Genomic DNA, 9,827 nt, shown 5'->3' with positions numbered 1-9,827 from the left:
AACTATGAATACACTCGATCTCTCGTGGCGATTGAATCATTTATCCAATCTAAACTTTTGTAGTATACAAACGAGCAAATGTTTTCGCATTTCAGTTCTTGCTATTTCTGCCCGTTCAAATGCTATACCAATCCATAGGGAGCGATATAGAGTTGCTCAGAGAATAAAGTCATATTCAGACTCAGTCTTTTAATTGACGACAACTTCTACCAATTTGAGTTGAGCCTTTCCTGAATCTCAAAGTCCGCGTTACCTGGTGCACAGATAAAAAGATATAACTAGATAACTTGATAAAAAAAATTAAAGATATTGTAGATATAAATTATACCTTTCAAGTTACTATAAGTTCCGATATGATATCTATGTTTTTCCTTTGACAATAATAAAAACCTTTACCTTTCAATTAATGCTACACTTCCTTACAATACAATAGCAACCAATTCACTGAGTGCACAACATCCAGTGAATTGGTTGCTATTGTATTGCAAGTTCCCTGTCTAACCACTGGAGCTTTTTTTTAACTGAAAGGCGAAGTGTTCAATCTGCAGTCACATTTGTGACGATCATGATACGGACTTGCATTCACCAATCTTACAAGCTTCTCTTCCAACTGCTTCTCCTGAACAGAGTTTTCGCTGCTTAACGAATCGATTATGATCTAGTAGCTTGAGACATTTCACTATAGTTTTTAATTGAGCTCGACCAAACAATGTTTAATTTGTAAGGCACATTTAACTACCAGTGGCTCCATATTGACGCTAAAAGCGTTTAGACGAATATGCGAAGATCTCAGCACTGCATCCAGCACTTATTCAGCTGCTTTGGTGCGTGCTCAGATGAGCACACAATAAAAAGCAATTTGCTCACAAAACAAAACAACCGGACAACATTTTTAACATGAGAACGAAACACGGTATTAATAAGGTTTGAATTTGCAGTTATAAGGGAATACCTTGAAAGAATTGACCGCAATGTAAGACAATACAAGTCTATTACACCGCGAATTCCAAACAGAAGAGATGCTGTCGACTGATATATCGGCAACAATGATACAGACATTTGATCAAAATTTGACACGATGTGCTTAACGAATAAACTTTCGTTCACGACCGCAAGAGTGGGATGCACTAATCATGGTCGTCTTGCTAATTCAAAGCAGAAATGTGTACCCATACAGCGGAGTAGATTTGTAATATCCTGGTATCCTACTTAACTATCATTTGTTTACTATGTTCAGCTTTAAACAACGTAATTTTTGCTTGCAAACATCTTGGTCTTAGTGTTCGTATTTCTTTGTCGCAACGACGATAAAGGAGCTGATACATTTGCCTTGTTGTGCTGACTCTTTGCCCATGAATAAAACATGACGCCACTCACGACAATAAGCGCGGCGACGCCTCGTTTTGTGTCAAAACATTGTGATTCCTGTTGGCTGCAATACAACATTGAGCTTATTACAAATACACAAACAGCTCGTAAACTTTGCATAATGCCAGTTGTGACCGCACCACAGGAGCCCAACATTACAAAGTACGTGAGTCCATGCGCTAATTGAGACAGCGTGTACACCACAAGTGCAAACACAATAAAGATTGTATTGCCATTAGCTTCAACGATTGGCTGCGTCACCAGTGCCTCCCATGCTGGCAGAACATAAATAATTTGATATATGGCAATAATCGCAACACAAGTCGCGCCAATCTTAAGGCACAATTCCTTGGGATGTGGTTGCTCTGCTAGCTTCAGCGTATACTCTCCTGTCACATAATTACCACCGTAAAATGCTGCTCCTATTAGCGTGTTCAAACATCCCATTAGAACAATCATGTTGTCATGTTCGTTTCTAGATTCTCCCAATGCACTAAAGGCAAGTCCAAATGTTACCAATGCAATCCCAAACCATTCTTCCTTAGACACAATTTTTCTTAAAAGAAATCGCGACATCAGCGCTGACCAGCAGATGACGCTAGAGTATACGACTTGATAAAGGCCACTACCCGCCATAGATAAGCCCAAGTTGGAAAAAATACAACCAGTAAAGTCCAAAATCACAGATACAATAATGCAAAGCTGCACCGTTGTTAAAGAAAAGAAAAGAGAGGATGGCGTCACGTGGGAACCTACTCCAGGCTTTGTCTCATCTTTGCTACTATCGTCTGTTTCGTATTGAATTTCCTCGTCAATTCCATTTGTTCGCCTTGTAATCTCCATATCAGTAGCTTCTGATTCAGTTGAGTGGCACTTAATGAGCGTTAGCGGCAAGGGTGTAAGCTCCGGTCGCTTAATATCGTCCTTGACAGATCTGCTAGTTTCTTTTTGCTGCGTCTTTGAACTTGGAAGCGCTTTTTGTTTCTTCATATGAGTCTTCAATCGCTTACCAATTCTCGCTTGATCAGTAGCGGCAGTCCCCACAGGCAGCAACCCCACAAGCATCATCCCGAGATAGTTGCACAATGGCAATAACATAGCTTTTTGATCACCTGCACCTTGATAAAAAACAAATTGTGCTACACAAGTCGAAATTACACCAGTAAAGAGAAAAATTCCTTGCACCACCAGCTTTTGAATTGCTACGCCACTTTTCGACATTGAAATATGAGGAACGTCCATTATGAGCTGAAGTGCAGTTTTTGAAAATGTGAAGGTAAGGGGAAAAACTCACTGTGATTGGGTGAGGAATCACAAGCGAACGATTTAGCAATTTGCGATCAAACAGATGGTGATTGTATAATATCATTAAGCAGCCTCTTCCATTTCAAATCGCAGTGTATATAGCATACGACTAAATATAGAAATTTCTCAGTGTGTCTGCAATGCTTCAGTGTCCAATAGTAAGCGCGTATGTAGACAACAATATGCAGCCTTCTGTTTTGATTGGTTATGTACATGTCTACACAACAAAGAAGAGTAACTCAACAAGATATGGCAGTTGAACGAATGCGCAAGGCACAGGAATCAGGTTACTACTCGGTCCTAGAGATTGATGTGGACGCAAGGTACATTTCTATCATAGCCATGTATCATATCTTTATCTGATCAAGTCAAAGTTGGGACTCTAACGTTTTGATTTTGCGCAGTCCGTCCGTTATTGTGAAAGCTTATCGCTCCATGGCGCTCAAGTACCACCCAGATAAAAATCCCAATGCAAGACCAGATCAATTTATAGCAATCAACGAAGCCTACGAAGTCTTATCGGATCCGAAAAAGCGACGACTGTACGATACTTATGGTCCATCGCTTCAGCCCCATCTTGGCGAGACTGTAGCCCAGTTGGTACCGTTATTACTGTCCTTCGTGACGGGTTTCCTTGGATCCAGTGTACGCGTGTATAGTGAATCTTTAAGTACCCGGATGATATGTACCTCGCAAGTCTGTCTTATGGGTTTAGTTGGCATGTATTATTGTCATCAACCTAGTGTACAGGAAGATGTCGAGCCTCCAATCACGCCCGAAAGAAAGTCCGTTTCCGTGTCTGACTACGTTACTATCACATTCATGGGCCTACTCGTCGGTAATTTCAGCGGTTGGGCAGCTGCGTCGATTGTACAGTTTTGCAAGGCCATTGCGTAAGGGGGCAAGCGCGGAGATATTGAGCGATTATAAAACCTTTTGGTGTCATCTAATTTGCCTAAATATACGAGTATTGTGTTAAGATAAAAGTGACGGTGCGTTCAGCTGAGGCGCGAGCACAAGAAAGACTTAAAATGGTTGATGATTCATTGTTAGTATTCTCCGAGAAAGCATGTCACCACTTCATTTGGACACCACCTAAAATGGATCGAAGTTGTCGCTATCTTTGATAATCGCGGAAGTATTGTGGCCGAAGTTGACTGCGTGCTCCTCCTTTGGACAATAATGCGTGTCTCATTAATCTACCAATATTTGATCCGAGCCGTACAGCATCGGCCGGGATTATTGCAATAGAAGACATTGCACCTAAGAAATGACGATATGTTCGGGTCACGCAGCGCGGTCACCGTTAGAGTCAAGTCGGCCGCTAGTATTTCCACAAAAAATATTTTATATGGTCACAAAGGTGAGATTCCTTGAAAACCGTCTGTGAGGCCACGGAGTATTATGTAGTTTAAGGTACGTTGGGACCTGGCAGCCAATTTCGAATAGGTGACAGTTTAATCACGATATCACGATATAAGCCACATGAGAAGCTGGTGGTGAAGCCAGATGATGATCGTTAAAGGTCGACACTTTTCGTATGTCACAGAATAGAGGGTATTAGACCAGTAACCACATGGTTATTCCAAACAGAGGTACGTTGTGTTTGTCTTTTGTGCAATTGAACAAAAAATATGCTCAAAACACACATAACGCTTTTGTGTGAACTCGGACATATCAACGATGGAGATTTGTTTTGAAGCGAATCGGTGGGACACGTGGACTACAAGTCCCTCGGCGTGCGATGCAATTGGGTATAGCAGCACGGATAAATTAAGTATTAGTTTGTAATTCTTGATGTATTTCAGCCTGAATTAGATGAGAAATCTCAAGTCATTTAGTTGCTTTAGGGACTCTTAATCCGCTCCTAAGCACAGCTTACGGACACATCAATTATCGCCAAAGCTTCCCATATGCAAGGTGTACAGCACTTGAAAGCACTTTTGGTCATACGATGACCGAGTTTCAAACAGGTGAGATCACTGTCATCGAGACAACTAGACACGTTTTAAAGCTTATGTCTTTCATTGTCGGATGTGATAGCACGCTTGACAATTTTAGGGCTAGAAGTGCATGGAGCCGCTCATCAGCTATGAGAATGCCCTTCTGAGACACCCCCAGAAAGGATGCAATCATTTGTCGGTGTGAACGCAGTCGGCTCTAGCCGTAAGGGAGCACTAAGACCGTTGTTGTTACTCTGTCGCACTGAGGAAATCTTTATGCTTTTAGTTGTTTGTTGTGCGCAACGAAGCTGGCGTATGGTAATATTATTTGACCAAATTACTGTCATACATGTCCCTGACGCTCCGCTTAACGTCCAGCCCTTCGAAGGCAGGTACGGAAATAATCTCTCTTTGGATGAGCGAAGCGAAGATGGCCATGAGGCTCACCATACTCTAGACGGAACAAGAGTGAGTTGTACTTGCGCTCTCCAAGTTAAGAGGTCGCGCGCGAAAATGTGCACATACGTGCAGTGCTTCTTTAGAAGCGGCACTCCCAACGCGAGAATATCTGCAGAAAGATATGTCGTGGCCGTTTGTACACATAGCGTGTACCCATCAAGGTAGGCGTGAACGAGGGGACTATGCTCAAAACTTGCAAGCTGTCATCGCCGTGATGGCCCTAGATCCTATTTTGGAGGCAGTAAACATTACCAGCTTCAAAAAGGTTTCACGATCAGGTGCGACTCGCACAAGGATCTAACGTGTTCACATTGCCTTCTAAGAACAAGCCGTGGGTATCATACACAAAGCAATGGAGAATGTTAAGTCCCACGAGGTCAGACGGAAGACAGGATGTAGAATTGCTACGATCGCGCCAGATGAGATGGACATCAGCCTTGTTGGGAAATAAAAATAAGTATTTTGGTGACCAAGCTGCTTCATTATGCTTTCATATGATACATCGGCGGCAGTCCTGGGACTCTATCTCTTCCCCCCTTTCTCTTGCAGGGTCGTTTGATAATGCCTTTGCGGTGAAACGTCGAATACCAGTAGGAGCGGAGAGGTCTACTGGGAAGAACAGAATTATTTTGTATCTCTTGAAAGTCATGCCGAACGGAATCAAGCTTTAAAATTTGTTTTAACAGAGGTGAACCTCACATCCCAGGGGTAAGGACCATCAACGTCGGCGCTCCGGGACATTACAGATCCATGGACGATCCTGATAAATTAGGGAGCACTGCGTAATTACGTACGACGTGCAACTATTGAAACGGGCAGACAGTACTCGAAGTCATCAAAGTTGACAAGTACTGACGCAGTATCCGTGTGTATTGCAACATTTAGCGAGTATAAGAGCGGAAGGCTCGGTTGATTATGCAGGTAAAAGACTTTGACAGCATGTAACGTGGCCTCGTCTCGAACCTGGATTCGAATTATGAGGCGTGGTGTGAACGTCATGAATTATGGATCGACTGAAAAATTTAAAAAGCTAGATGCCACAGACTTATCTCCTGGTGAAGTTCTAGCGAGTCGTGAACCCAAATCTGTTGATTATAGATAGTACGGGCGTGGTGCTACGATAACTTTAACGCAAGATATGTCATTGACCAAAACGTCCGTCAAAGCCATTTTTAAGTGCTTGGAGCAGAGCTAAGAAGTTCAAAGCGGTATCATACGCGCTTTTTCGATGCTACATAAATGAAGAATCGTAAATCGCGTTCTCGAAGGATCTCTCTGGCGGGATGATTAACAACGGCTGAAAATGAATGTTTGTGCCATAGCCAGTCCAGAGTGAAAAAGCGACAGAGCTTTGTACCGGAGAAACAGAAGCAAAAAGACCAGGTCCTGCGATCATTAAGGATAAGCCTTCTTTGTCATAATGTAACGGTACCACTGAGTCTGCACAACAGTGTGACGCATCCACTATGTGAGGCAGCAAAGCTTTAGAGATTTGTGGCAAAAGAATTTATGTATTCTAGAACACAAGATGCAAACTTTTCCATGTTATTTCCGGCAGAAGCCTACATTCATTTCGGCGAGCTATTTTCTGGAACGATTTGCAAGTTTATCGAATTGGTACAGTTGTTACCGGAGTGGGAGATGAGCTCTTCATTTGCCATAGATGTGTCCACCATTGATCGCATTTGCAGATTAATGAAAATCCATCCTTAAGGATGCTATAGGATCATCCTTTCCAATTGCTTAATATATATCACGGCGTGCAGACAGCACACCTACCACGCGTGTTGCCCCTGGATCGGAGAGTATGATCTTATTTAGTAAGACCGAATGCTCTGTTACACGTCAATGACTCTTACATCGGATTTCGAGTGACGTTATAGACGCTTCCATTATGAAGCTCACGAAGAGGGTTTGGTGGGAGAGAATGAATATCTCAACTCGGGCCAGCCTTCTGTGTCAGGAAGGCTAACGGCAAGAGGCGAATTTCGCGTGTTCCCAACGCAAAAACCAAATTCTCATGCAAAAAAGCATGTCGACCGCACTTTTCAGTTTCATGATTCCGGCGTCTTTGGTCATGCAAAGAACATGCGAGTCGGATGTGGTCGAATACGCTAAATATTTGCGAACAGTGATCGAGTGTATGCGTGTCGATAAGCTGTTCGCAAGCATAATCTTCGAAGCTTCCGCAGTCATTTTAAGAAAGTCATATAGTGCTGGATTGCTGCAGAAAAAGTGGTTATTAGTGCTGGGAATGAAAGCTTCGTGCATGCCCTAAATTATCTCTCTCGAGTCTAGGTTGGCCATTGTATGCCAGCTGTGACGCTTCAGCTTTTGCCATCGATTGTGCGTTACTTCGAGCGGATCTCGATGAACATGAGCGCGTAATCACTTTGAGTCTCGCCAGCAAAAGTGACAGAGAAAAACTACCCAGCTCACGACAAAGAAACACTTGCTGTAAAGTATAGTCGTGTCATCTTCAGGATACATCTGCGTGGCTCTAAGCCATTTGCAGCGTATATGTATACCATTCATGCATATCGGTAAGATGCTTACCTGTTTTACCGAGTAAATGTTCGAGCTAAGGTTCCACTGGTCAGCTTAATGTGGTGGCGGATGTGATCTCGAGGCTTGCTGTAGTACAGCACTAGCTCACGTGTTCACCGTGGGGTGGTACCACCTTTGGTATAGAAGACTAGACGAACCCCTGATGTGGCCAACACCAGAGAGAAAAGACACAATACTCAGTGAGCAATCCGTTTTTACTAGCTTCATATGTAATATCGGGTAAGCACTTATGTGCGCACGTGTGAACTGTAACAATGACTCAAATTCTTGCCGCATGAGTCTGCTCCTTGATCCAGCCTGACGATTCCGGCTAAGCGCTGGATACCCATTAGTATGGACTTTACTGTCAGCTTTTACAGCATGTCCGTTAATATCGGCATTGTGGTTTATGTGGACTGACTGCGCAAAATGGCTCATTTCGCTGCTGTAACCAACCATGTGATACATTAAATGCAAGCAGTTCCTTGACATGTTTTTACAAGAACGGCTGGCCGCTATCCAATATGTGGAATCGAGACTTCAACTTTGCGGCGAAATCTTGGCAATTTTTATTGGGCGCTAGGCACCAGATAAAACACTTTATCCGCAAACGAGTGCAGACAGAATGTTGGACTGAATTGCGTGGTGGAGAATATTATCTCGAGCGCCTTTGCAAAGAGACCGCGGCACTGGACCAAATTTATTGTGTTTGTGTTTGAGCAAGGCGGTAGATGCTTTTACAGACTTCACTATATTATTTAATTTTTATATAGGAAGGGCTATCAATACAATTAGACTCGCTGCTATTAGCTCGAATACACCTCATCGCAGAAATCAGATTTTATTTCATTAAGATCAACCGATGTGCGCCAAGCGTGCAGCTCTATGCCGCGAGCCAGGATGTACAAAAATACCATGCAAATGCCAAAGGCAGACTATATAACTTTTTTTGCAATGAGTTATATTAAATGTTGCTAGTCTACCCGTCAATAAGTTACAAATAGGCTACATAGGACGCTCGCAGTCCTAGCGAAAAAAGGTTGAGTTACACCCTTAGCATTTCACATTGAATGCAAACACATCTTGTGCTTTACAAGTGTTTGCTAAAGTCGGACCACACCTCGCTCTACCGGGCCAGTCGGATGTGAAAATCGCTCTTGCTGTGGTAGAGAAGCGACTCTACCATCCCTTGTAGTGGAGCGATAATCTGTTTCTGACTATATGACTCCGAATCGCATAAGGTACTCAGTGCAATTGCGTAGCTCGAAAAGCACATCTAATGAACGATCCATATCAGTATTAACCAAACAATTTAACTCCTGACGAGAATTGACTGCTTCCTTAACCAATAAAGTTCCTGAGATCCAGCTGCATGAGGTCGTCCTCCGCCGCGCTACATAATAAACAATGAGTGACTTGCTTCCATGTGAAGCGATTTGTAAGGCGGCGATCTCACCAGGACTGTCCTTACTACTGGTGAAGTAGAGAATATGACTTGAAACGCATGAATCTTTAATACCTTAGATCAGCAATACCCCGGTGCCGTTGGCACTTATGATCTGACTCACCTTCGGTATTCATCTGTTTTCTGGAAATGAGGTAGGGTCGCCTAGCGCAGCGCTCTCACTAACGAGTTAAGCTCAATCTTGCTCTTTGTTTGATACATTATTGACAGCTGTAACTGCTGTCTCATGAAGATGAGCAAGGTTGCTCGCAGCAGTGATGAATTCTCACCGCGTCAACGCCATATTCTATACTTTTGCATACAAACATCAAACGTTATCTAGTCTAGCTTAAAACGACGTTTCACTCGAGCATTTCAATAGCATTGCTGTCTTATTAAGAATAAAGCGGGCGAGGTGACTTGCCTTCTCAATGCACAATTTCAGTGCGATAGTCCTCAATTTTGGCTGCAACCAGTACACAAGGTACAGTCCTCACGAAGGGGGCAGATTTTACCCGATCCGGTACTCCTGAGAAGTAGTGATGGCAATAGCCTAGCATTAGCCCGGGCTACAGTAGCATTAGCCTACCATTTAAAATACATGGGCTATGCTAAAATTGCATTAGCATTTGAAAAGACCGGGCTAGGCTAGGCTAGGCTAGGCTATGCTAGGGCTAGGCTACATGCTAAGATAGCATGCTATTTACTTGACCCCTGCGACACAAAACAAATTATTGTCAAATATATTCCTGATAATATTT

General features: G+C 43.0%; 4 protein-coding genes across 4 annotated transcripts in view; 3 read left to right on the top strand and 1 right to left on the bottom strand.

The window, feature by feature from the left end:
• The window catches only part of PHALS_07436 (uncharacterized protein), a gene marked incomplete at both ends in the record, with an annotated part of 543 nt that extends 376 nt beyond the window's left edge, over positions 1-167 (top strand). The window contains one exon of the mRNA XM_024720900.1: positions 64-167. Coding sequence (XP_024586053.1) covers positions 64-167 — 104 coding nt within the window. The remainder of the gene's footprint in view (positions 1-63) is intronic.
• A 1,206-nt stretch (positions 168-1,373) lies between these two features.
• PHALS_07435 (uncharacterized protein) lies at positions 1,374-2,610 on the bottom strand (the record flags this gene model as incomplete). The annotated part of the gene is made up of 2 exons (XM_024720899.1): positions 1,374-1,432; positions 1,509-2,610. 2 exons carry the CDS (start codon positions 2,608-2,610, stop codon positions 1,374-1,376), a joined length of 1,161 nt encoding a protein of 386 aa, XP_024586052.1.
• Positions 2,611-2,922: 312 nt separating this feature from the next.
• Positions 2,923-3,800, top strand: PHALS_07434 (dnaj homolog subfamily a member 1-like; the record flags this gene model as incomplete). Its single annotated transcript, XM_024720898.1, has 6 exons — positions 2,923-2,996; positions 3,078-3,215; positions 3,266-3,318; positions 3,389-3,511; positions 3,654-3,665; positions 3,727-3,800. 6 exons carry the CDS (start codon positions 2,923-2,925, stop codon positions 3,798-3,800), a joined length of 474 nt encoding a protein of 157 aa, XP_024586051.1.
• A 1,489-nt stretch (positions 3,801-5,289) lies between these two features.
• Positions 5,290-5,526, top strand: PHALS_07433 (uncharacterized protein; the record flags this gene model as incomplete). The annotated part of the gene is made up of 2 exons (XM_024720897.1): positions 5,290-5,353; positions 5,399-5,526. The coding sequence occupies 2 exons, from the start codon at positions 5,290-5,292 to the stop codon at positions 5,524-5,526; spliced, it is 192 nt and encodes a 63-aa protein (XP_024586050.1).
• Between the last annotated feature and the right edge of the window lie 4,301 nt (positions 5,527-9,827).

This window comes from Plasmopara halstedii (assembly GCF_900000015.1).
Source record: "Plasmopara halstedii genome assembly, contig: Scaffold_3109, whole genome shotgun sequence".
NCBI lineage: Eukaryota > Oomycota > Peronosporomycetes > Peronosporales > Peronosporaceae > Plasmopara > Plasmopara halstedii.
Note: the sequence above shows the minus strand (reverse complement) of the source record. Positions and strands in the feature narration are given on the sequence as shown.